We start from the raw sequence: 24,115 nt of genomic DNA on the forward strand, positions 1-24,115 counted from the left end.
CGTAGAGTTTTTGGGGACACCTGTGGAGTGCCGGGATCGATTCCAGCTAGTTCCAACGCTTTCCGGAAATTCATTCCGGATAGTAGGTCCGGAAAAGGCTTCCGGGATCGGAATCGGCTCCGGAATCGGAAACGACTTCGAAGTCGGAATCGGTTTCGGCATCTTCATAAGAATAGGCGTTTGGGACCAATGATGCTACGTACTGATAGCCGTAAAGAATCAAAATTTACTTGTAAACGATTCAACCTCATACAGATCTCCGCACTGATGTCGCTTCTGAAACTTCTTTCAATTCAAGCACTGATTTTCATTCCGGAGCTAATTCCATTTCTGGAGTCAATCATGATTCCGTTACCCGAGCAAATTGCAATTCCCAGATCGATTCCGATTCCGGAGTTAATTTCGGATTCAGCTCCGGAGTCAATTTCGGATCCGTAATCGGAATCGATTCCAGCATCGGGTAGGTCCGATTCCGAGCTCCCACCACTAATTCAAATACTGTATACTGCTGAAGGTTATGTTTGGATGATTATCCTTTGTATTCCTTATTTCTTAATATATACAGTGCAATTCATGAAACACGCTAAAACATTGTAAATGTCCCAGTAGCATCGCCCACTTCGCTACCGTTCCGATATAACGAATCAATCGACTGTTGTGTCAATTATACAAGGCGCCGCTTCCTCGGTACCGACTTTCGCAACCCTTTGTACAGATCCGCCCGTACGCTAGCATGTCTCAGCTTGTTGGATAAAAATTTCTCCACATAAAGCGGGTCGGCGAGGTGCGTCGCGCTAGTGGCAACGTATTGGAACAGCCGCAGGATGTTGCTGTACTTAAACAGCGCGTAGCTTCCTTCCCTCCTTCCTCGCCACGTAAACTTGGGTAGAAAGTGACGATCGAACAGGAGGTCCAACATTTCCATCATGCGACGATCCGGATCAGATTCGTAGCCAACGGTCTCGCTAGCCCAGCGATGCACGCGCACACGAATCTCCGGATCATTCAGCTGCTCTTCGAACGCATCCAACTCTTCGATGGTGTTAAAGCGATCGATAATAATCTCCGAGCTAGCGGTCAGCCTTTTGGGCTGCATCTTTTGTGCGGTTTGAGGAACGGGGGGCAAGGAAGAAGAATGAGAAGCAGGAAGAGGAGGAGAAGAATGAGCACTGGATTCCGCGTTGTCGTCTTTTGTCGCAATCATGTCCGGTGCCGAGGTTTCTATCTTCGCGATGCTGCTATCTTCGTCCTCTAACGTAAATGATGGTGTCGCGGATGTCTGGGTGCTCTCGTCGTCTTCTTTCGTGAAGGTTGGAGTTTTGTCCCCCGTCGGAAGGTTGCGCATTTGCTGCGCTAGCCTCAGCTTTGCCGCGGAAAGGTGGTTCAGCTTTCTGGAAAAGAATTCTGCCACAAACCGTGGCGTGGCTAGGTGCGTCTGTGTCGTACCGGCGTACTGGAAAAGGTCAACAATGTTGGCGTAGTCCACCATGGCAAATTTGCCCATTCTGCTTCGGCCGGTCCAGGTAAATTTCGCCAAAAAAGCTATATCTATTAGCGCGTCCAGTATTTCCACCATGCGCTTGACCGGTTTGCGCTCGTGGCCGATGGTGTAGTCGATCCAACGGTGAACCTGCGTTCGATATTCGTCGTCGTACAAACGCTCCTCGAAATCTTTCATCTCTTCAATGCAGGTAAGCGGGTTGACGTAAAACTCGAACGCGCTGTGCGGCGGTGACCATGCTTGGGCGGATGGCTTGCGCAGGTTGCTTGTATTGCTACTCCGTGTGGGAAACGATTCTTCCGCCAACTCGTCCAAACTTTTCTCCACCCGACGGAAACCATCGTACAGTCTTTTTCTCACCGCATCGTTGCTGCTTTCGATCTTACGCGTCAGCTCGACGAGCATGCCGGTCAGCTCCTCTTCGTCCGGTTCGTCCTCGGACCGAGCAGCTGTCTGGTTCCCATCCCGGAAACCGTTTTCTTGCTTCACTTTCAGACTCGACCCATTACTGACATCACCCGGTCGGTTGCTCTTTTTTGACGCACCTCCGCCATAATCCTTCCAGTGCTTTTGTAACGTGTCGATCATTTTGCCAGCTATCGCAAGCGACTGTATGTTTGAGCACTTGATCACGCACGGGTGTTTTTCCCACCCGGGCAACGGAGTGCTGCTGGCGTCGACCAGCAGCGCATTGAGCGTGGTAATGTTCCGCACGCTCGGCCAGCAGAGGAACGCTTGCGAGTCTCTTTCGTCCCGCTCGAGCCATGTTTCGGGCGCCGCAATCAGCTCCTTGTTGCCGCCCTCGTCCACTATTTCCACTAAGATGTAGGGCATCCTACAAATTAAAACGCGAGATGTAGAACTTTTGATCTTCAGCTATGTTTGCGTAATGTTACCTGCTGCTGCGACAAGATGGTTACGTGTTGCACTAGGTCTTGATGTACATTGGCTTGCAACAAATGGCTTTCCCTTATAATTTTCACCATACGCCACAGAAACGCAAAATTCCTGCACGGAATCGGCACAAGCACGACGCTTGTGCTTTTGTTTGTTGTTATTCGGGCTCTTGAAACAAACATCTGTCATTTCTCGTATGTCAAATAGAGCGCAAGGAACAGCGCTGGATGCAATATTTCAATGAAATATTTACAGCGCTTGAAATATGTCACCAGATTCAAACACTTCGCCCGTTACTGGCTATTCCCCCTTTTCCATCCATGTGATACAGTACTTTGATAAAGGGATTTATCGAATTGTTATTTTTATGATAAAACCAAATGAAACGCTATGGCAAAAAAAAAAGAACTACATACATACTTTCTCATGGAGAACGGATCTCACGATTCCGTGCCGTGTATCGTCAGCCTAAAGGTGTCACAATAAAGCGAAAAAAACATGTCTTAGGCTAAATCATAGCTATATAGAAGAGCCTTATCTCGCAATTAAATATAAAGAATGGAACAGATTGTATAGATCTGGCAGTATACAAAACAGCCCCTCAACCTATCCCAATATCAGCTTAAAAATTTTCACCGTACGTAAAAACCGTCCGCATCATTCCGACTCGTCATCCGCGCTCATGAACAATGTTGGCTGCATGTCCTCCTCCGGCTTGAGCTCTATATTGCTAAAGTCTATGTACTCATCGTCATCCTCCATCACATCCTGCGTTTCGTTTGAATCTTGTTTGAACTGCGTCTGTAAGTTGTTGCTGCTGCTGTTACCAATGCTATCCTTGCCAGCCTTGCCAGAGTCACTGGGCACCTTTTCCGAGATGGTACTGTAGTCGACCCGGCTTATCTTAACGTACTTTGTGCTCTCATCGACCTCACGCACACTGTTGTCCGGCTTGCTCGTTCGTATTTTTCTCGGTCCCGGCGAGTGCGGTACGCACCTTCGCAGCCCCTTCAGCGTAGCGGCACGGGTCGTTGCGTGTCGAAGCTTTTTCATAAAAAACTGCGACACAAAGAGCTTGTCCGCCTGGTGCGTAGAGGTCGTCCCGGTGTACGCATACAGGCTGATGATGTTGCGATACCCCGCGAACGCCCGCTTCTCGATCCCCTTCGAGCTAGTGCCGGTCCAGCTGAACAGCGGTAGCAGGTGCCGATCGAACATGAGGTCCAAAATTTCCATCATGCGGGCCTCCGGATTGCGCTCGTACGAAACGATACTATCGATCCAGCCGTGCACCTGCTTGCGATAGTTTTCCACATTTAACCGCTCTTCGAACTTGTTCATTTCTTCCACAGTTTTGAGAGGTTTCATATTGAAGCCAAAGTAATTTTTGGTGCTAACCGCCGCCGGCGCTGGTGATGCTGCTGCCGGGACCGTGTTCGAGGTGTCCGATGCGTCCGTCAAGTCCTCTACATCTCCCCGCTTGTGCATTAGGCTGACCATTGTTTTCTGTATTCGATAGAAGCCCTCGTTCATTTTCTTCGTCATCTCTTCTTGATTCTTTTCGATTAGGCGCTGGAGTGCGGTAAACATTTCCATTGCTTGGGACGTTCTAGGTACCGCGCCTTCCTGCAATAGATCCGCGTCGGAGCAGGCAGCATCGTCAAGGATCGATTCATCGAGACACCTTTTCTGCGCATTTTTACGCGTGTTCGCGGCAGGACTGCTAGAGGTGGCTTTGGCACTTGCGCCCTGTTCTGGGCTGGGGTTCTGCATGTCCTCTATCGCTTTAGTTGCCAGCGCGAGCGTCGCCAGGTTTGACCGCTTAATGACACACTCGTGCTTTTCCCACATCAATGACGGTACACTATGCGCATCCTGTAGCAGTGCATTTAGTGAGTTAATGTTCCGCACGTTCGGCCAACAGAGGTACTGTTTGCCATTTGTGCAATGGACCCAGCCCTCGGGTGCAGCTAGAATCTCCTTATTCCCGAGTACGTCCGTCGTTTCGAGCACCGCGTAAGCCATCCTGCAAACAGATTTAAATTATCGTTTGATGAGGTGGGTCAGGAACATAAAAACGGGTCAATTTGGGTTACCTTTACATCAAATGCATGAAATTTCCTCAACTCCAAGATTGGCAGGTACGGTGAAGAAGGGTATGCCGGTGACACCGAACAATCGTTTTATTTGGGACCGGAGATATTATCAATATTCCGGAGGTACAGATGAGCCTCTTCCATTCGGAGCATACGCTTCAACAATTTTAAACGCTATCGAATGCAATATTCCGAGTTGAACAACTATTCGACCCGCGCAGGCACACGGCGTTGTTTGGGGCTGTTTCTGGTTATTTTGGTTTCTGTTGACAAAACCACCTCAACTGTCATGCAGCCCATGACAGACGCACACACACGCATACGCACACGCACACATGTAGCTGGCTGCGATGAATTGTTCGAGAAACAAAGGCAGCGTGAATTATTTCAAGGGAAGCTGTCAGCCCATACGCATCATAAACAATATTGGGCGCGTGGAAAGCAGCGTCGCGTAGCTCCCCCTAAACAAAAATCAGAACATCCTACGCATTCCCAGAAAAAAGCGACCAACCGGCACCATAACCAAGAGACTGCGAGTGCCCCGATCGAACCATGTCCGGAATAGCAGCATCGCGACTCGGCGAGGAGCGCAAAGCTTGGCGCAAGGATCACCCGTACGGCTTCGTCGCACGTCCGGTGAAGAACACCGACGGATCGCTGAATTTGATGACCTGGGAGTGTGCCATTCCCGGCAAGAAGGGCACTGCCTGGGAGGGTGGACTGTACCGCCTGAAGATGATATTCAAGGACGACTATCCGACGAGCCCGCCGAAGTGTAAGTTCGAGCCGCCGCTGTTCCACCCGAACGTGTACCCCTCCGGGACGGTGTGTCTGTCGCTGCTGGACGAGGAGAAGGACTGGCGCCCGGCCATCACCATCAAACAGATCCTGCTCGGCATACAGGATCTGCTGAACGAACCGAACATCAAGGATCCGGCCCAGGCGGAAGCGTACACCATCTACTGCCAGAATCGGCTGGAGTACGAGAAGCGCGTGCGTGCACAGGCCAGAGCAATGTCGTCGGCCGACTAAGCGGCCCCCGCGGTTACGCGGATCTAATGGAAATAAATTTATTTAACCCCACTACAACACACTTAGCCCTTAGTCGCGAGACTTTTGTTATTATTAGTTTGGAGCGCAAGCAAGAATATAACTTTTGTATAAACTAGCAAGCATTTCATTTTTGTCTTATTGTTTGTGGGGCTGGAGGGAGAGGGGAAGGGGCGGACGATGGGTAAACAATCATCCACCATTATTGTAGGGCCGCCATCGCTCCCTCTTTCATTATTATTAGTATTCGCAACAACCAGCATTGGCGTTTTCAATCATGTTGGTTAAAGCGATCACTTTTCCAGAAATTTAGTTCGTCGATTTTCATCGGGAGAAATTTATTTTTTAAAAATTACAAAATATATTTTATAACCAAAGGGCTTATGGTCATCAACAACTACTTTCATGCAAAGTTGACCTTCTGCCGATGAATTATTTGTTAATTATTGTTTCTTCTTCTCTATAGCTTCTCTTTTATCTTTATCCCCTCCTTAAATTAGCCTCTGAATTTAGACTTTTAAAACCAGACTTTCGATTCCAATCGAATAATGGAAAAGCATACCCAATTCTGCTTAAATTTAAGCTTTGTGCTTCATATCGGCCGGAAGGTTTCGGCGAAAAAGGGGGAAAACATACTCCTTCTGTGTGTTATCGGCTAAAAGTTTCTCCCGTGCGGCTAGTTCTTTCGTGCTTCCTTCCGCACAGCTCGGATGCATGAGTTTTAGGTCAAAGTTTTCCGTTTTAGGACGCGCCAAATTGTGGAAAAGATTATTTGCCCAGAAGTGTTTGATGTTTACGTTTAGATTAGAAAATTGCATTGCTGTCAAATCGAGAATCGATCAAGCGCCCCCAAATCAGAGCCGCCTGTTCTGTCTGATGTGCCCGGGTTAGCAATTGTGTTGTATGAGCTGGTAGAAAATTATTTTAATTGTAAAATGGTAAAATTAAATCCGATTTTGACTCCTACGCAAATTGGCTGCTTGCTAAATTATTTTTTATTCCCCAAAATTAGCTGTGAAATATTTCAAACCATTTCAACTTGCTTGAAATCAGTTGCAATGGCTTGAATTTGCTTGACAGCTGAAGTGTTGAATCATCTGACAGCTGACAGGCACCATCAACTTCCGCTCGGCGATCTCCGGCAGATTGCTGTCTTTTTCCTTCTTTTCCGTCAATCGTAGGCTTCGATAGTGAAACACATTTCGTGTCGCTTAGCAAATAAATTGCCGTAAGTGCTGGAAAATGTCGATTTGTGCACCGCCAATGACATCAAAATGAATCCCGCAACGTTCGGCTGCAATGTAGGCGTGTAATTGCGCGGCCTGGCTGGTCGAAAGTGGGCTGAAATAGCATAAATAGAGCCACCGTTGTGCTGCGCCGTTTGGTACCCCGCGATGTACGGATGGATGGATGTGTGTGCGCGCGGATGTACGGTTGGAGTCGGCCGGTGGTGTTCTTGTGTGTGACCATTTGTCAGCGGATGCGGAAGATGTGTTTTGATGTCAGCGCGGCGAACCGATCTTCCATGTGGTCGTGCTACTGTGCTGGAACAAACTAACGCTCTGTTTTCTTTCTTTTTTTCCGTCTTTTTGCTGATTTGGTCCTCGACCCCGCACCTTGGTGGTGTAGACAATGTCCGACGTCGAAGTGTAAGTATCAGTTTGTTGACATGGCTGGGTGCTAGAACGCAAGTGTGCCACAAAACACGCTTACCAGCAAATGACTTCTACCAACATCACTTGTGTGTGCAACTATTAACGGATGTTTCGTTGTCCTTCTCTCTTCCGCGCCGTGTGTTACAGTGAAGCCCCGAGTGCGCCCGTCGATGGCTCGATGGATGTCAACACCGCCCTCCAGGAGGTGCTGAAGAAGTCGCTGATCGCCGACGGACTGGTGCACGGTATTCACGAAGCGTGCAAGGCGCTCGACAAACGCCAGGCCGTGCTGTGCATTCTGGCCGAGAGTTGCGACGAGCCGCAGTACAAGAAGCTGATCACGGCCCTGTGCAACGAGCACCAGATTCCACTGATCCGTGTCGATTCCAACAAGAAGCTCGGCGAATGGTCCGGCCTGTGCAAGATTGACAAGGAAGGCAAGCCCCGAAAGATTTGCGGCGCCTCCTGCGTCGTGCTGAAGGTAGGTGTTTCGTTCAATGGAAATTCTTCGATGGCTGGCTGTCCCGTCGTATTTCCTGTCAATCACGGTAATGCATTTCTCGTCTTTTTTGTTCTCGTCAATTTCAGGATTTCGGAGAGGAGACTCCAGCCCTCGATGTCATCAAGGAGCACCTTCGGCAGACAGCCTAAACCACAGTTGCCGTACATTATGAGTTATTTTGTGAACGTGTAAGAAGATCACACATAAACCGAGGTGTATCCTGCTGAAAGATTACACAAAACCACTACATCTTCTGCTGTGCGCAAGTTTATTATCGAGAACGGTCCGCAATCTCTACCGGGGGAGGAGGGGCATTATTTCAGCTGACGACAGAGTTCTTTGTGGTCGGTCCAGTTTTGCAGCTGACAGTCGCTGTTTGTGAAAGAAGAAAAATTATGTGTATGTGACGAAAATTGGTACAGTACTGTAGTTTCAAACTGGAATCCAACTAGATTGGAATTGTCTTACCGAGAGCAATAGTATACGTGCATACAGTTGGAGCATTTCTTGGCTGCCGAACCTCCACAGTTGCCACACACCTTGACCGCGTTCGCGTCATTTTGACCCTGCTTGCGCCTTTTCTCCTCCTGCTCGGTGTATCGCTCCAGCAGGTCGGTATTATAGGCAGCGCCAATGCGTTTTGCCATTTCGACCACATCGTGCTCTTCCAGGTCAATGAAAATTTTCCGCTGCTTTTCCACAATCTGGTCCCAGCCGGTACGCCGAGCCGCTTGCACCAGCCGTTCGCGTACCTCTGGCAGTTCTTCCAGCAGCAACGAAGCAGTGGAGCCCCCCGCTCCTCCTCCCGCCTCGTTCGTGAGCTGAAGCGTGCAGAGATGCTGCTTCAGCGGGATCAATGCTGGCAGCTGATCGAGCAGCTGTTCGTTCATTAACCCGACGCATTTGCCAATTTCCCGGTGCCGGTAGCCGTTGATTTCGTAGTCCCTCATAAGATCGCCGTTGAACAGCAACCGATACAGACAGAACCACGTTTGGGCTTCGGTTTCCGTCACCTTCAGTATCGCGTCGCCGTGGGCCGGTATCCAGCTGCCGTTGCGATACTTTTCAAACACACCTTCGTGGTTGCGGCGCAACCACGGCTTGGCGTGTAGCACTTCCGCAATAAGACAAGGAAAGTCGTGGACACGTACTAGCCGCGTGGCAGCACTCAGCGGCAACTGGTCCAGACCTTCGACGAGGTACGACACGATGCCGAGCGATTTGACTCCGATGCGGAAGTCCATGGTGCGTCCCATGCGAACCACTTCCTCGGCGGTCGATTCGTTCAGTAGCTCGTCCGGCGGTGGATCATCCTCCCGGTCGTTGTACCCGTTCGCTAGCAGGCCAATCAGTCGCCCGGCAGCCTGGGCACAGTAGTCGATCAGATCGAGTGCGTTGCTACCGAGCGCCTCGCAGCCGGACCGATGGTAAAGGACCGTTTCGAGCAGCGAGCACACGTTGGCCTCGTGGTAGATCACGCTGTACAGCACGAAGGAGGCGTCGGGGTTCTTCAGTGCTAGCAGCCGAGGAAGGACCTCCGTGCGCCACACCAACACACTGTACAGCTCGTGCACCAGAAGTGGAATTTTGTCCTCCAATATTAGCTGCTCCTTCACCACCTCTTCCTGCTTGGTGGTGGCTTCTATGAAGGCCTGCTGGCAGAGCTTCTGCAGCACTTCGTGTTGTTCGATCCATCTGCGGAGGGGGAGTAACACACGTGGATGGAGAGTAATTTTGAAGATTACACGGATGGAAATGAAACTTTCTTACCCTTTGCTGCCAATATCGGCCACCTGGTAGGGACGAATGCTTTGAACAAATGGTTCTATTTCCTCCGGGAAAACTGCACACGGATACGAAGCCATTGTTGGGTGTGTTTGTTCTAGTCTGCTACGTTGGCGAGATGGTTTTCCAGCTTGTTTGAAATACATTTTCTCCTTTCCAAACGGTTACCTAGCAACCGACCGAATGGGTTGCACTGATGCTCTGTCCATGTGCGTGATTCCAGCGGCCATTATTAGAAATCGTTTGATTATTATTCTACTCTCCACTATTTCTACAAGCAGCAACAGCAGCATAAGCGATATTTTTGTAATCATAATTGCATTCGCAAGCAATTCTGCACCGGTACACACGGTTCTCTTTTTCGCACGCTCTATTTCTGGTCACCCGAATCGCTCATTCGAATTGCTTCGAACGCTCAACCCCACCGCCTAAACACGCCCAGCGCGAGCCAAAAATCTGTTTTTGTGAGCTCGCCAACGCTTCAAATCGGTGCGAAATTCCCTCGCTGGCGACGCTTTTTAAAAGCAGTTGTGACGGTACGTTTCGAACGAGGCTCCCGCAGGCCAAAAACCGTCGCCAACGCTCCAAATCGGTACGAAATTCCCTCGCTGGCGACGCTTTTTGAAAGTTTTTCTTCTTCTTAATAGGGTTGGTAGGTTAACACTCTAGCAGCAATAGAACACGACATCGAACATGAAAAATGTATAGGACTTCACATGTTCGATTTGTGGGTTATCACATCGAACATGTAAAATCCCATATATTTTTCATGTTCTATGTCGCGTTCGATTGCTGCTACAGTGTCCCAATCATTTGTTGGGTTAAATTTCCTAGTACAATTTTCAGATGGACACTTCAGAAAGGCCTCATGTGACCGCTATGAACCAAATCTAAACTATCACCTTTAAATAAATGAAAGATGTGTTTTTCTCGTGCTGCTCTTCATGAGACAGATTAACTTCCATCTCCGAAACCACCCCTACCCCCCCCCCCCACCCACGCTCAACACTTCAAAGCCTACCGAAAACTACCGAAATAATCTTTAACTCCTACCGAAAACTACCGATAAAATTTTGATGCCGAAACCGCCGAAAACCGCCAAAATAATCTGGCCACACTGACTGCGGGGACGGGTCTGCTGTCAAAACAAATCCGTCCGTAGAGAGGGGGGAGAAGAAAATTCCAACCAAATTCTGAAAACAACGTAGTTTCGAGCTTGGCCCCGTTTCCGTGTGTGTCCCCGTGTCCGCTGCTGGATGATAGAATGATTGCGCCCAGCTGCTCCAGTACCGTGAAACTGATCTGATCTCTGTTGTATGTGGACGCCAAGGACAAAGGCTGCCCGCTCCCGCCGCCGTCGTCGTCGTCGTCGTGTGTATCCTATGCACCCAGAAGCGCAGAACCCGTCCTACGTCGTTTTCGGAACCGTATCCCCGTCAACCTCTCCCACGCCCCCCCCAGCCGTTTGGCAAGCGTCGAGCGCAACAAGTTTCCGCGACCATCAGTGTGTGTGCGGGGTAGGTATAGCGAAAAACAAACACCAATTAACACACGGGAACATTGTTTGCAAGGCGGAATTGGATTAGGTAAGAAACTGGTCCGGACGGTTGAGCTTAGGCTATTCACCAGGATTCGTATTGGATGCGTTGGAATCGATCCGAGATTACCCTCTTGAAGCGTTTGAAGGGTCCCCTCCACCACGAATCAGCGGTAACAGCAACAGCCCCTTATCAGCGACGAAGAAATCGCGAACGCAGCAATGAATGAAACACGTAAAACACGGTTCCCATTCGTCATTTTGATATTGATAAAGCAAACGATGGCACAGGTGACGCGTGATAGGTGAAGTTTGCGACGGAACACAGCAGTACGGTCATAAATTTCATGGCATTTAGTGCCCAACGGGTGCTTGATCCCCCTTGCATATGCATGTAACGGGACGGACGAGTTTGTATTTAATCCCTTTTCCATTTCCCTACGGCCGTGCTCAAGTGTAATAAGCTATTTTCTACGTTTTTAGAAGCATGAAATCTTCATCAATTGCAGCTAGAAGCTGCTGATTTATCATTCCGAGATGCGTATCTCCCAGCTGGCATATCGCTGTGTTTTTGTGTCAATCAGACCTATTGCGTACTTTACACCAATATTGGGTGTATCGCCAAGACGATAATTAAATGCAGCAGCAAACAGATTGACTCCCCTCGAACGGTCGCCACGTGCGATCTGGTTTTTCAAGGCGAACAGGTTTTCCATCCGAGCGCACCGCGTACCGCACCGCGTGTGTTTGAATCGTTTTTCTTGCTGGTGCAATACGCTAAACTATATGTCTCTAAATGCTATATCTCTCTACCTTCCCTTTTACAGAGTACTTAGTGCAATTGGTGTGCGAAAGTCAGCTTAGCGAACAGAGGAAAGCCTGCACGCGACTAAAGATGGGCAACGCGCACAGTGGCGGGAAGCAGCAGGGGTCCGGTTCGAGCAGTCCCTCCAAAGCGAAGGGAAACGGGGGCGCGGGCGAACCGATGCAGGCGAACGGTGGCAGCGCTGTGGCCGGTGTTGCTACCGGTGTGCGCGGCATGACACGCACAGCGAGCGGGGCCGACATACAGGACCGGTCGCAGGCACAGTTCCAGCCGGTGGACAAGCTGGGCCGCATACTGGCCAAAAAGTGTGAGGAACTGCACGGCATCCACGGCGTCACGGGGGACGTGTTTGCGGTAAGCGGAGCGCGAGAATTACGCGTTTGAATTCACTGCGAACCCCGCAAAAAACCCGGCCTTCCGTTTTATTTACAGCGCTACGTGTTTCCCAAGTACCCTGATCTGGGGCACAAGCTGTTCCGCTATCTGCGGTTCATGAGCCACGCGAAAACGGAACACCTGGGGCTGGTTGCGTTCCGGCAGCAGAGCGAAAAGTTTCTCGCCCTGCTGGACGATTCCGTCATACTGGAGAGCTACGTGCGCATGTTTGGCGATCTGAACGAGAGCGAGCTGATAAAGCCGGAAAACTTGAAGCATCTCCTGCGCACCTGCTACAATCTCGCGATGGCACACTACTCCGATGGGCCCCAATCGTGCCGGCTGGTAAGTGGCTACATAATTACCAATAAGCGATCGTTTGTTGCAAAATCGTTAACACAATTGTATTTAAATTCAATATTACGCTGCATTTTAAAGATTGAGGATGATGAGCAATCGGTAATATGTTTGCATATAAACACCATTTTCGGAATGAATTCTCGCTTTCCTATTGCAATTGTCACAAATCGTCACTAAATGTGTCCATTTTTTTTAACTCCCAGCTTAACCGTACGCTCGATTCGGTCGTGCAGTCGTGCTTCTTCTCCAAGGAATCGCTCAGCCCGGGCTACATTTGCCGCTGGCTGGAGAACAACGTGCCCCGGCTGGTGCCGCCGATCCACAAGTACTGCGTGCACGCGCTCAGCACCTCCCACCGGACGATCATGGACAACAGTATGGTGAGCAACAGCGAGACGGTCGTGTCGATCAGTGCCATCAACGCGGGCGAAGCGAGCTACGGGCTCGAGCTGCAGACACCCATCCTCGAGAAGACGAACCCGTTCGGCAAGGAGCTCGGCGGTGGTGTGGGCGCAGGCGGTGGTATCGGTGGCGCCAGCATGCTGCCCCGCGAACCGGGCAAACCGCTGACCGCGGAAGAGCGCGAGCGGCTTAAGAATCAGCAACCATTGCTGCCGCTGTCCGAAGCATGGCTGCTGGCTGGTTCGCTTCCACCGCTGTACAGCAAACCACAGTCCGTGCCGGCACCGATCAATCCCAATTCGGCCAACCTAACATCGCACGTAAGTTGGAAATGGTGGGAAGGGTGCAATTGCATGTCGATTTGTCAATTTCTTTTTTTTTATTGAATTATCGGTAGATTTTCCTGGCGAAACTCTTATCCCTGGTGCCTTCGCACTGGACATCCCTGTACGACTCGCGGCTAGATGGGTCGGGCACGAACCGGTTTTTGCACCACGTGCTCGGCTATCGCGGACCGAACCTGATACTGTTTCGCTGCGAGGACGATCTGCTGTTCTGCGTGGCGAACCCGAACGAGTGGCGCGAAACGCACCTGTACATTGGTGACGAAGGAAGCTGCTGTCTGCAGCTGCTGCCAAAGTATGTGCCAAAGTGTTTATCGTTTCTTTTATTGTTTCACAATGCGTTTTACTGTTCCACGTACAGATTCCAAATGCTGGAAAAGAAGCCGAAAAGCCTCTACCTGAACACGCACATCCGCGGCTACCCGAAGGGCCTGCGGGCTGGGTCCGATCCGCGCAAGCCGATCCTGATCGTGGATGAGCACTTCGAGCGGCTCGAGTACCGGGCGCTGCAGCACAAGATCCTCTCGATCGAGGTGTGGGGCTGCGGCAACCAGCAGCAGCGCGACGTCCAGCTCGACATCAAGAAGTGGCAGGTGAAGGAAGCGGAACGGCAGCGAACGGTCAAGATGACGGCGGCCGACTGGATGGACCATCCCGATCGCTACCTGCTCGAGCTCGGTGGCCGTCAAAACTATAACAACTCGTCCACGTAATGGCCCCAGATCGGAGGGAAACGACGGGATAGTCGTTGTTGCTGCTGCACTCCAGGCGGTAAGGCGGGCTTCGCTAAAGGGGAAAAGTGTCAAAATTCAAACTCTCATGTATCCAAAATGGGGGAACGGATACAGATTTCAACACTCTAGGCTGGGGTGGGGTTTTGTAAGGGAATGAAATGTGTACTTATGTTGTTTTAAAGTGTGCCTGTTTGCTGCTATTTAGCATCGCGGATAGCATCTTGTGAACACGTGACTGTGTTGAACATGGTAGAGATTAGACAACAACAACTTATGAGTGGTAGAAATGCAATAAGCATTGATTAAACGAAAAAAAATTATCCAACACATAACACATTTCGAAAAAAAAAGACAGTGATACATAGGACAAAGACTACACACACGCGGCACAAAGACTTCTGTTTTACATCATTTTGTTGCTACACGCTTATCTCACTTTTTGTTTTGTTTTGTTTTGTTTAAGGTGCTAAGCAAAAGAGCCAAAAGCAACATTTCCATGTACTGTGTGAGCTTTTGCTGTTCACATTATTAATTTGTTCCCACAATGTGTGTGTGTGTGTACTTACATCTTTAGCACTTATTGAGCAGTGTGCAGTGTATGTGTTGTTACCTTTAAGGGGCAGAGATACATTATTCTAGTTTACTGGTGTTTTTTTTTCGCTATTATATTTCTCCTTCCTTCCTTATGCAGTGCAGTGTGGCAAGTCGGAAGGAATGTGGCTATAGTTTTAGATTGCAACACAATCAGATTCAGTGATTCAATGATGTTATTAACGTATGCTGGAGTCGTTCGTGCTTGTGGCAGTGGCCCAAATATTTTTAAACTGCTTTTGGACATGCAAAATGGATACAATTATTTTCCCCCGTGTCTCGGACAGAACATTCGTTTACAAAAAAATTGTTGGCATGAAATTATAAACTACAACAGGCGTTGACCGTATTTAAGTATTTCTTACTGCTGTAATGTTACTTATTGCTGTAGCTGTGAACTAGTGTCTTATGCAAATGATGATGATGATGAAGCGAATAAAATGCAAAAGAAAGAAAGGTTTCTTTTCTTCTGTAACATTATTTTCGATTGAAAAGAATAAAAAAAAACTTCAAGAGATAATTAGAAAATCTTATCTGGCCAGGTTACAGGGGTACGAAGATAAATTTCAAACTGTAAAGAGTACATTGGAAGCAATGGACTCGAAACCCAATTGCAATTGCTCGCCCCCCCCCCCCTCCCTCACGAGACCTTGAACCAAAATCAATCCCATACTTTCCCTTGACACCAATACATAACCTTTTCTGGCATAACCATAAGAACTACATATGACCTAAAGCCTTCAGGACCGGCACTGAATCAACGCAAGTCCAGGAACCGATACTGATCCCTAACCGATCCAGGAACCAATACTGATCATACGGGTCCTCGAACTGATGATGCATCCATACCGGTCCTAGAACCTGTCATGAACCTATAATGATCCTGGAATCTACCATGAACCCATACTGGTCCTAGAACCTATGATGAATCCATACCGGTACTGGAACTGATACTGAATAAATAAAGGACTTGGAACTCTGATACTGAATAAATAAAGGACTTGGAACTAATACTGAACCCATACCGGTCTTGGAACTACTCATGAATAAACATCAGTCCTAAAGCTGCAACTAAACCCATCAAGGCCCTGGGCCTGATACCGATACCCATTCTGGTTCTGGAACCGATCATTAACCCATACTGATCCAGAAAAAGCTACTTATTTCCTTTTTTTCAAGAGCTGCACGATACTTGGACCTGGTTTCGGGTATGTATTCCATACAATTTCTGTTCCAGTCGACAAAACATACCCGGTAGTAAATGTGCAGCATAGGAATTAGCGTTGGAAAGAGAGTAAGAAATTGATTAGAATTTGTGTAGTGGTAATGATAATAGTATCTATTTTATTTGCAAAACTTTATACAAAAAAGCTTAACACGAAAAAATACAAAAAAAATAACTGCCATGACAAAAATAAAACGTAAACAAAGCCTGGGTACGTCAAACGGGCTCAAACGTCAACGTGCTCGGGCGAGCTCTCTCTCTCTCTCTCACTCTCGCTCTCTCGGTTTGGCACACCACGTGCTAGCCACCTTGGTGGTTGTCCCCTTTCCTTTCCACCGACAACCGAACGTGTGCCCCCCTTTACTAAACCCGTTTCCCTCGAGCCGTTCCGTTCTCGCACGCCAAGTGTGCGCTCGCAGTGTGTGTGTTGTGCTCCGCGTGGAATGTGCGTACGAGGCTGGTCACGGTGACACACCAGAGTAGGCCACGCAGCGAACGACAGTCTCCTTTCCGTTCCGTGCCGTTCCGTACCGTGGCTCGTGCAGCACAAAACTCGTGCATTTGTGACGGTGGGGAGGGAACTGTTGCAAGTGAAAGACACACCATCACCACCCATTATGTAAACAGTTCCGCGGGCGCAAGTAGTACTTCATTGCCGCGTAACCTCTACCATCCCCCTATACAGCTGTGTTGCCGTGGCCGTGTTCCGGTAATTTGTGGCGAATTCTCTATTGATAAGCTCGTGTGCGAGGGAAAAGTGCAATCGGTGCTCGTTCTTGGGGTGCAGAGAGTGCAGTCCAACCACGCAGCAATCTAACGGGATAAGCGACAGGCGCGGGTTCCCACTGCCACCCAACGGGACTTTCATGTTAGTGAGCAGCAGCATCTCAAGGCGGACGGAATTCCACTCCAGCACAGCATCGGTGTGAGATTTCCCCATTCCCACAACCACCCTCCCAGGTGCTCCAAACTCCTCAAGACGACGAACCCCACTTACACAGGAGATTGACCACGTTCGAGGCGGTACTTTCACTGGTCGTCGAATCGAGAGCGTGCTGCTGCGCCTATGATCACGAGCGCGACCTGCCTTTAGGCACGAAACGGTGCGTCGTTACAGTAAACGTTCAACCCCTGCCCTGGTTGCTGGCCTGCGATTGCCCTCCAACGTACATGTTGCCATTACACAACTCACCGTAGAAAACAGGCGCGGGGTGCGTAATAGCGCCAGTGCAGTGCCGGGTGAAATGTACCTTTCGGCTTAAGATTGGTCAAAGGTGTGTGTGTGCGTGCGTGCAAAGAAAACCGGAAACAAAACTGACGGACACAGGAAAAACAACGTACGGAAATTGGAGACAAGTAAAGTGACCGAAAAACAAACCCATCGAAGCAAGCATGAGCGCGAAGGATCAGCAGGATCGCGCGACGAAAACGATCCGCGTTGGATCGCGCAAAAGTGAGGTAGGTAAAGGGAAACGGGGTGGGGTAGAAGTGTTACAATTTATGGTACCGGTGACACAATGGCTCATAAAGATTAAGCCCTTTTTGCTTACCTTGGGGATTATATGCGCGGGGGGTACTACACTCGTTTAAACAGACGCCTGGTCCATAAGCAGGGTCATAGAATTTCTCTTTCAATTTGAATTTCTTATCCTATGGCTTCTTGGATTCTTGAAACAGATACGCAGGACACTAGCAATGCCGTACCGAGGGGGGGGGGGGGGGTAATACTTGTTAAACAAATGATTGACATCCGCGAAGCCCCATCGAACAATCTGTTGTTCCTTCACCGCCACCATCCCCCATTGGATTGGTAAAAATATTGACTCAAGTGTAGCAAACCTTTTCCGTGCTTTTGTGATCGGTTTTGACGTACTTTGTCGTTTTTTTAAGCATGCTCCTAACACACGTATTATGAAGCTCTACGAGTAAAAAAAAGGTGGAAAGTTTATTAACTCATTGGTGCGTTGTTTTGGATCAGGTCAGATTCGGTTTTTATTTTCGAAAAATCAACCACCAACTCCCCCTCTCCAAATTCACTCAAACATGACGCCACTTTAACGCGGCACCGGTACACATAAAACTGAAAGATGGAGGCTGAAAGAAATTCATAAATTATTTATAAATTGCGTGATAGTAGTTTAAACGTTATGTTAGGAGTGTTACACGAGCGCGAAAAGAAAATTCGTTTGCCCTGGTGTACACACGCACACTTTATTGAAAGGACATAGCTCATCAATTGCTTCCTATCTTTTCTATTGTGTTTTTTGTTGTCCTGGTCTTCCATGCTTCTTTGTACTAAAGTAATAAATAAAGGGCTGACAATGTCATCCCCTCTCTTATTAACGGCACGAAAGCCAACGTCCGTTTTGCTGTGTCGTTGGGACAATATCCAACGCCCAGGCCACTTGGATGAGCTAACGTTTGCTGCAGGCAATTAGAATTTCAAAGCCGACCTTTTGACACACCACCACCACCACCACCACTGAGGTCACTTAATGGGGACTAATGGGCGCGAGGGAGTTCCAAGCTAAATGGATCGTTTGCTACCGACTGGATGCACTCATTATGCTGTCATTTAAAAAAAAACATGCACACACACACATTTATTGCTTAATTTCATCAAGCGGACGTTATTAATTCGCTTTTGTTTTCATTTCCAGCTGGCACTCACCCAAACGAAGCACGTAATCTCGCTGCTCCAGAAGCTCAACCCGGATGTGGTGTACGAGATTCGTAAGTAATTTCGCTTTTTAGCGCCTGCACAAACTGCTCAAAATAGAATCTGCTCGGGGCACATCAATTCCATTGCACGATCGCAGTCATTTGAAAGTCATCGTGCGGCGGTGTCGTCCGGCCGCTGGGTTGGGTAGATATCTACCCCGTTGTGTCCACCAGAAACGGGCTAGTCATGCTCACGAACTCCGCTTCTCCATCTTCCGGACCCCGCGCTTACGCGACGCGCGATAACTGTGCTTGCTGTTGCGTTTGGCGATAAGAGTCTGTTATAGGCAGTTGCCATCAAACACGCACGCCCGGGGCCCGGCTCATGTATCTCAATTCAATACGATCGATCACATAGCACACACACACATATGCATTGATGCATATTCGATGTGAGCATTCCATATTGTTGCTAAATTATGCGACCGACCGACCGGGGACAGTACGTTCGTATCGGCACGTTTTCTCCCGTACACCGGCAGACACGTGTTGTTAACGTCTGAGAACGTTTTTCTTCCAATGTTCCTCTGCTCGCGAGACACGTTCGGGGCAAGCTTTTAGTGCCGTACATTACGCGCCGCAACATTGCGATACATTTGCGCGATTGGCACAGCGGCCAGTAACTGCCCGACGTTGGCAAAGAGTTGACGCGAGTGCGCACGGAAAACTTTGAGTAATGATTTGGGTGGACAAACGCGACATCCCATTGCCGACGCCGTGTTACGTCAGTCGTCAGTCAGCGGGAAGGAATTATGCAAATCACAGAGCGAATGTTAGAGCGGAGCGCCTTGTCATTACTTTCCTTTCCCTCCAGCGCGTTAGGAGCGTTATTGCTTAAACCGGTATTTTGTGGGATCTTTTTGATTTCTTCTTTTTTCTTCTTCTTCCTATGACCTTGGAAAGTTCACGACCGTTTTTGGTTACCGTATTTTTTTGCCTTTCATAAATTTAGAAAGGCAGATATATTCGTTTCAAACCACTTCAGCATTGATTGGCAATATCAACTGTTGGTGCCCGTTCTTTCGCCTGATGCCCTCAAGACATTCCTGTTGCGAAGGTCAAGCAGCGCATAAATCCTACAACACTGTCTGTGTGCTACTTATGCCTGTCTGACTACTTGTTCGCCGATAGGCCCGATAGATTAAGGCAAGAAGAAATGCTCTCAAATGCGCATTCATGAATTGTTTCCATACGATGCTCCTATCAGCCAGTTCAGGGTAGGTTCAGGTTGTGGAGTTCGTGTATTGCAACACCTTTCTTCTGCTGGCGGCACACAATTAATGAACAAAGAGCACGGCAAGCCTCATTATCAACGGTAGAACTCAGCAAGCAGCAAACTTCTCCTGACCGATCCACCTGACTGCTCCAAACCGTTGCACCTGAAGATAAGAGGCTGGGCACTGGTCTAATTAAATGATTTCAACACCGCAATGCTGTTCGTCAGCTTTGGCATTGTTATGATAATATAATCTTGCAGCATATTCTCACCTTTACACTCTCGCTTCTTCTGCCAAAACACGATAAGAGGGAGGAACGTTATTTTTCTATGCCTTTGATGAGTTATTAATCTTAATAATTATTTGTCTTCTTTTGTCCTTCTTCTTCTCCCTCCCCAAAACAGATACGATGACAACGGTCGGTGATCGGGTGCTGAACAAATCACTGCCCAAGATCGGCGAAAAGTCGCTCTTCACCAAGGACCTGGAGGATGCGCTCCGTACCGGTGGCGTGGACTTTGTCGTACACTCGCTGAAAGACTTGCCCACCTCGCTGCCGCTCGGTATGGCCATCGGGGCGGTGCTGGAGCGCGAGGATCCGCGCGACGCACTCGTGCTGAACGAGCGGCATCGCGGCTGCACGCTGGCAACACTGCCACGTGGCTCGATCGTCGGTACGTCCTCGCTCAGACGGTCGGCCCAGCTGGCGCGCTACTATTCCCATCTCGCCGTCTGCGACATCCGGGGCAACTTGAACACGCGGCTCGCGAAGCTCGATGCGGAAGCGTCCAAGTTTGCCGGCATCATACTGGCCCAGGCCGGGCTCGTCCGGATGGGGTGGAACAAGCGCATCGATCAGATCATCGAGCCGCACGAAATACTGTACGCGGTCGGGCAGGGTGCACTGGCCGTGGAGTGTCGTTCGAACGACGAGTACATACTGGGCATGCTCGGGAAGCTGTGCCATCTGGAGACGCAGTGCCGGATACTGACGGAGCGAAGCTTCCTGAAGACGCTCGGCGGTGGCTGCAGCGCTCCGGTGGCCGTACGGACCGACCTGAAACGTCGCTGGCGAGCTGTTGATGCTGAGGATGGATCGCCAGCGCGCAAGCGAGCCTCCCAGGACTCGTCGGACGAAAGCGGCAACGAACCATTCCAGCTCGTTGTGGAGGGCGCCGTCTGGAGCTTGGATGGTAAGACGGAGATCCGTACGAAGGGTGACTGTGCGCTCGATCTGGCCGACAGTCGGGGGACGAACGGTGAGCGGAAACCCCGTGGTGGGGAGGTGAAAAAACGCCGCCAGGAGGAGGAAAGCGCTTCCTCCTCCTCCAGCCCGGAAGCGGAACGTGTCTGCCCGATCGATCACGTGCAGCAGCAGCAGCAGCAGCGCAAGAAGAGTCCGGAAATTATTCGCGACAACGAAATACTGCTGCCCGGCTGCTCGAAGGACGGCGGTGCGCGGATGGATCTGTCCAAGTTTATCGACATTCACGGCGAGCTGTTCAAGAAGTGTCCTTATTCGTCCGAGCTGACGAAGCTGGTAACGGACGCGAAGGTGGGCTCGGATCGGAATGGCAACGAGCTGGAGAGTGAGGGGGCGCCCGACCAGGGAACGCCGGACGGGGATGAGGTAAAGCCGACCGAAAAGGAGCAGGTCGATCTTTGCCCCAGCGCACGCTTCCCGGTCGGGCAGGAGGTGATGGGTGACTGTCCGTTCGTAAGCACGGAGGAGAAGGTCGATCTGGTGGGCAGCATAGCCGTCGGACTGGTGTGCCCGGTAACGGGCAAAAAGCAGGACCATGACAACGGTGCGAACAATGGTGCTAATGAGACGAAAGCGGCACCACCACCGCTGACCGTGGCGGAACCGCTCGTAGAGAAGTGTCCGTTTCTCGCTTCGGCCAAGGTGCTCGATTACAACGAAAATCTCGATCGGCGCCAGATCGTGGAGCCGACGCTCAAGGACGACAGCGAGCATCTGTTCTGCGGGATGCACCGGCATGCGCACATCGAGCGGGAGGTGTTCGAGCGCTGCGAGAAGCTCGGCTACGATCTTGCCCACGACCTGATCGCGAAGGGAGCGCTAGCGGTGATGAAGTGCGCCCAGAACGAGATCCACTCGAAGCTTACATAAGACGCGGTGGCGGGACTTTTCTTACTCGGTCTCTACTCTTTTCGCCAGTTCCTGTGTAGGCGTATGTTAATAGTTGCAAAGAAAAAGGACAAACCCCGTTGTAGCATAATTAGAGAGCAATTTTGTTGATTTTCCTGTCGTTCTACCGTTTTTTTTTTTGGTTTCTGTTTTGATATCTAACGTACTTGCCCGTTCGTGGGGAGTATGACGTTGACCTGCCAGAAAAGGGTGCGATGTGTTATGTGTAAAGTTAATGAAAGAAACTGTTTTCTTTTGCAATATAAAGTCTTGTACTGGTAGACGGTGGATTTGTAAATGCCTCTTGAAGTTTGTGTTTTAAATTTCGAATATTGAAAGAACTGACCGCTTTGGTTTGTGATGTTAAATGTTTTTATAAGTTGACAATAAGTACACTGTTACATTTAGCCTCGGTTGGCTAATGAGTATTTTGTTTCACTACGGGATGGTAGTAGACGAAGATCTCGTTGAGCTTCCTATCGCTAAGTACGCAGTGAGATCGGTCGATGCCGAAGTCGCCCGATAAGATATCGATTAAAAGCTAAGGAAGGGACAAAACATCTAACACATCTCAGACTAGCGTTGGAATGCTATTAAAGTAGATTTTGCGTGGAAAGTGATCCGCAGGAGTGCAGCAGCTTAGCGGCGCTTCTTTTTGTCCTGCTTGCGGCTACGGTGGTACGGTCTTCTGGGAGTGTTCTGTGGCGAGGAGTGTTCCGAGCTAGAGTCTTCGCTGTCGTTGTTCTGAAAGCAGAGGAACGAACCCAATTTGTTAAGAATCAAACTGTACACTGTACTGCAAAAACACACACACACACACAGCTTACCTTCGGTGACCAACTTCCCGGTTCACCACTGCCACCGGACGAGTCGGGCAGGACGATGCACGCTGCCAGGCACACCATTTGGAAAATCGCCCCAACGTACAAACCGTACCGAATGACGGTGCCGAAGAAGTCTTCCTCGGCTATATTCACGAGCGTAGCGCTCATTTTGGTGTCGACAAACTGGAGCGGCCGAAGATTTGCTTTTACCCTTTGGTGAAAGAATCGATATCGATTTGTTTTGTTTTGCGTACTGTTTACGCAAAATCGTTTCCCAAAGAGCAATGATGTCAGCAGTGCCAGCTGGATGGCAGCACTGCTCGAGGAATGACAGACAGAGTTGTCCTTTGAGCAGCTTATCCGACACGCGACATCCGACATTGAGCAAAGCCGCAACATGCTTGTGAATTGATAACTTTTAACAATGTATAGATGGAGAATCGGAAAACAAAACACTGTAAAGTAGAAATTTACCGTATGAAAAGGTCAAAATTTTGCTCGGGCCTTGTAAGCAAAACGCAGGATTTTCTACAAGACCACACATCCAAAGCGCCACAGATTATTCAAGTGCCACAAATCCACTAAATGACCACCACTAAACGGGTTATACACGGCTCACGCTCTCAACCTCGATCATTATTCAAATCTCATTTGCTTCTGAACAAATGATACACATTGTTTAGTATTTCAACAATCGTATCGCCGTTCTAGTTCTAGCGATGCATAATTTCAATGCGAAACCATACAACAGTACAGGCGGTCCCCGAGATACACGGTTAATGGGGACCGAAAACGGCCGCAAAATACCGCGTATCTCGAATTTCCGCGTAAGTCGAATCTCGTGATTTTCAGCCAAAATATCACTAATTTTCGAGCAATTTTGCAAGTAGGGGGTGGTTTTCGCCACCATATTAATTATTTGATATGTTTCTACTGAATTGAACAGTTTTAAACCTTATTAAATAGTATTTTACATTCGTTCAATACGTAAATTATTTGGTATTTCACAATGGATGTGTCAAATCAGTACAATTTGCTCAAAGAACTGTCAAATTTGGAAAACCGCGTATCTCCGAATCCGCGTATAAGAGGTACCGTGTATCTCGGAGACCGCCTGTACAGAGGGAATGAGAAAGCTCTCCTCCAATCGAGGAATATGCACTGGTTGGGTATCCCACCAACAGATGGCGTCACGAACTTTTTGCTAATTTTAGCATGCACGAGTCGTTTGCCTTCTGCTAAACGAAGTATTTTTATATTCCGTTTAGGTTGATAGGTTGAGCCGTTTAGAACCAGTTAAGTGGTCGTTTAGTGGATTTGT

General features: G+C 49.2%; 8 protein-coding genes across 11 annotated transcripts; 4 read left to right on the forward strand and 4 right to left on the reverse strand.

Annotated features, from left to right (window-relative positions):
• Positions 1 to 525: 525 nt before the first annotated feature.
• LOC121599728 lies at positions 526 to 2,554 on the reverse strand. The gene is made up of 2 exons (XM_041927765.1): positions 2,398 to 2,554; positions 526 to 2,336 (listed from the first exon to the last, which is right to left on the reverse strand). Exon 2 carries the CDS (start codon positions 2,333 to 2,335, stop codon positions 665 to 667), a length of 1,671 nt encoding a protein of 556 aa, XP_041783699.1. The 5' UTR covers position 2,336; positions 2,398 to 2,554; the 3' UTR covers positions 526 to 664.
• A 164-nt stretch (positions 2,555 to 2,718) lies between these two features.
• Positions 2,719 to 4,780, reverse strand: LOC121599729. The gene is made up of 2 exons (XM_041927766.1): positions 4,495 to 4,780; positions 2,719 to 4,424 (listed from the first exon to the last, which is right to left on the reverse strand). Exon 2 carries the CDS (start codon positions 4,421 to 4,423, stop codon positions 3,056 to 3,058), a length of 1,368 nt encoding a protein of 455 aa, XP_041783700.1. The 5' UTR covers position 4,424; positions 4,495 to 4,780; the 3' UTR covers positions 2,719 to 3,055.
• A 100-nt stretch (positions 4,781 to 4,880) lies between these two features.
• On the forward strand, positions 4,881 to 5,583 carry LOC121599730 (SUMO-conjugating enzyme UBC9-B). Its single transcript, XM_041927767.1, has one exon. It carries the CDS (start codon positions 5,047 to 5,049, stop codon positions 5,524 to 5,526), a length of 480 nt encoding a protein of 159 aa, XP_041783701.1. The 5' UTR covers positions 4,881 to 5,046; the 3' UTR covers positions 5,527 to 5,583.
• Positions 5,584 to 6,675: 1,092 nt separating this feature from the next.
• On the forward strand, positions 6,676 to 7,948 carry LOC121599989 (40S ribosomal protein S12). The gene is made up of 4 exons (XM_041928167.1): positions 6,676 to 6,772; positions 7,174 to 7,193; positions 7,347 to 7,680; positions 7,788 to 7,948. The coding sequence occupies exons 2-4, from the start codon at positions 7,177 to 7,179 to the stop codon at positions 7,848 to 7,850; spliced, it is 414 nt and encodes a 137-aa protein (XP_041784101.1). The 5' UTR covers positions 6,676 to 6,772; positions 7,174 to 7,176; the 3' UTR covers positions 7,851 to 7,948.
• LOC121599988 (zinc finger MYND domain-containing protein 10 homolog) lies at positions 7,947 to 10,131 on the reverse strand. Its single transcript, XM_041928166.1, has 3 exons — positions 9,472 to 10,131; positions 8,170 to 9,396; positions 7,947 to 8,073 (listed from the first exon to the last, which is right to left on the reverse strand). Exons 1-3 carry the CDS (start codon positions 9,630 to 9,632, stop codon positions 8,016 to 8,018), a joined length of 1,446 nt encoding a protein of 481 aa, XP_041784100.1. The 5' UTR covers positions 9,633 to 10,131; the 3' UTR covers positions 7,947 to 8,015.
• A 504-nt stretch (positions 10,132 to 10,635) lies between these two features.
• Positions 10,636 to 15,111, forward strand: LOC121599490. Of its 4 annotated transcripts, none has more exons than XM_041927332.1 (7): positions 10,636 to 11,003; positions 11,851 to 12,203; positions 12,282 to 12,569; positions 12,663 to 12,683; positions 12,788 to 13,306; positions 13,384 to 13,625; positions 13,692 to 15,111. In XM_041927332.1, the coding sequence occupies exons 2-7, from the start codon at positions 11,919 to 11,921 to the stop codon at positions 14,041 to 14,043; spliced, it is 1,707 nt and encodes a 568-aa protein (XP_041783266.1). In that variant the 5' UTR covers positions 10,636 to 11,003; positions 11,851 to 11,918; the 3' UTR covers positions 14,044 to 15,111. The 4 variants fall into 4 exon arrangements, with proteins under 4 accessions (XP_041783266.1, XP_041783269.1, XP_041783268.1 ...); XM_041927334.1 differs by having other exon boundaries at positions 10,998 to 11,072; XM_041927333.1 differs by lacking the exon at positions 10,636 to 11,003 and adding an exon at positions 11,353 to 11,479.
• A 1,074-nt stretch (positions 15,112 to 16,185) lies between these two features.
• On the forward strand, positions 16,186 to 22,268 carry LOC121599335. The gene is made up of 3 exons (XM_041927070.1): positions 16,186 to 17,338; positions 18,541 to 18,613; positions 20,223 to 22,268. The coding sequence occupies exons 1-3, from the start codon at positions 17,273 to 17,275 to the stop codon at positions 21,950 to 21,952; spliced, it is 1,869 nt and encodes a 622-aa protein (XP_041783004.1). The 5' UTR covers positions 16,186 to 17,272; the 3' UTR covers positions 21,953 to 22,268.
• Positions 22,269 to 22,324: 56 nt separating this feature from the next.
• On the reverse strand, positions 22,325 to 23,072 carry LOC121599336 (protein anon-73B1-like). Its single transcript, XM_041927071.1, has 2 exons — positions 22,798 to 23,072; positions 22,325 to 22,714 (listed from the first exon to the last, which is right to left on the reverse strand). The coding sequence occupies exons 1-2, from the start codon at positions 22,960 to 22,962 to the stop codon at positions 22,610 to 22,612; spliced, it is 270 nt and encodes an 89-aa protein (XP_041783005.1). The 5' UTR covers positions 22,963 to 23,072; the 3' UTR covers positions 22,325 to 22,609.
• Between the last annotated feature and the right edge of the window lie 1,043 nt (positions 23,073 to 24,115).

This window comes from Anopheles merus, chromosome 3L (assembly GCF_017562075.2).
Source record: "Anopheles merus strain MAF chromosome 3L, AmerM5.1, whole genome shotgun sequence".
NCBI lineage: Eukaryota > Metazoa > Arthropoda > Insecta > Diptera > Culicidae > Anopheles > Anopheles merus.

Bases quoted from the DNA above. Each gene is read 5' to 3' on its own strand.
- LOC121599730 (XM_041927767.1), top strand. From the start codon at position 5,047: ATGTCCGGAATAGCAGCATCGCGACTCGGCGAGGAGCGCAAAGCTTGG.
- LOC121599729 (XM_041927766.1), bottom strand. From the start codon at position 4,423: ATGGCTTACGCGGTGCTCGAAACGACGGACGTACTCGGGAATAAGGAG.
- LOC121599335 (XM_041927070.1), top strand. From the start codon at position 17,273: ATGAGCGCGAAGGATCAGCAGGATCGCGCGACGAAAACGATCCGCGTT. The intron at 17,339-18,540 runs GTAGGTAAAGGG...TTTCATTTCCAG, and splicing joins TTGGATCGCGCAAAAGTGAG to CTGGCACTCACCCAAACGAA. The intron at 18,614-20,222 runs GTAAGTAATTTC...TCCCCAAAACAG, and splicing joins GGATGTGGTGTACGAGATTC to ATACGATGACAACGGTCGGT.
- LOC121599989 (XM_041928167.1), top strand. The intron at 7,681-7,787 runs GTAGGTGTTTCG...CGTCAATTTCAG, and splicing joins CCTCCTGCGTCGTGCTGAAG to GATTTCGGAGAGGAGACTCC.
- LOC121599988 (XM_041928166.1), bottom strand. From the start codon at position 9,632: ATGTATTTCAAACAAGCTGGAAAACCATCTCGCCAACGTAGCAGACTA. The intron at 9,397-9,471 runs GTAAGAAAGTTT...CCCCCTCCGCAG, and splicing joins GCCGATATTGGCAGCAAAGG to ATGGATCGAACAACACGAAG. The intron at 8,074-8,169 runs GTAAGACAATTC...TTTCACAAACAG, and splicing joins CACGTATACTATTGCTCTCG to CGACTGTCAGCTGCAAAACT.
- LOC121599490 (XM_041927332.1), top strand. From the start codon at position 11,919: ATGGGCAACGCGCACAGTGGCGGGAAGCAGCAGGGGTCCGGTTCGAGC. The intron at 12,204-12,281 runs GTAAGCGGAGCG...TTTTATTTACAG, and splicing joins TCACGGGGGACGTGTTTGCG to CGCTACGTGTTTCCCAAGTA. The intron at 12,684-12,787 runs GTAATATGTTTG...TTTAACTCCCAG, and splicing joins TTGAGGATGATGAGCAATCG to CTTAACCGTACGCTCGATTC.
- LOC121599728 (XM_041927765.1), bottom strand. From the start codon at position 2,335: ATGCCCTACATCTTAGTGGAAATAGTGGACGAGGGCGGCAACAAGGAG.
- LOC121599336 (XM_041927071.1), bottom strand. From the start codon at position 22,962: ATGAGCGCTACGCTCGTGAATATAGCCGAGGAAGACTTCTTCGGCACC. The intron at 22,715-22,797 runs GTAAGCTGTGTG...CTCTGCTTTCAG, and splicing joins CGGGAAGTTGGTCACCGAAG to AACAACGACAGCGAAGACTC.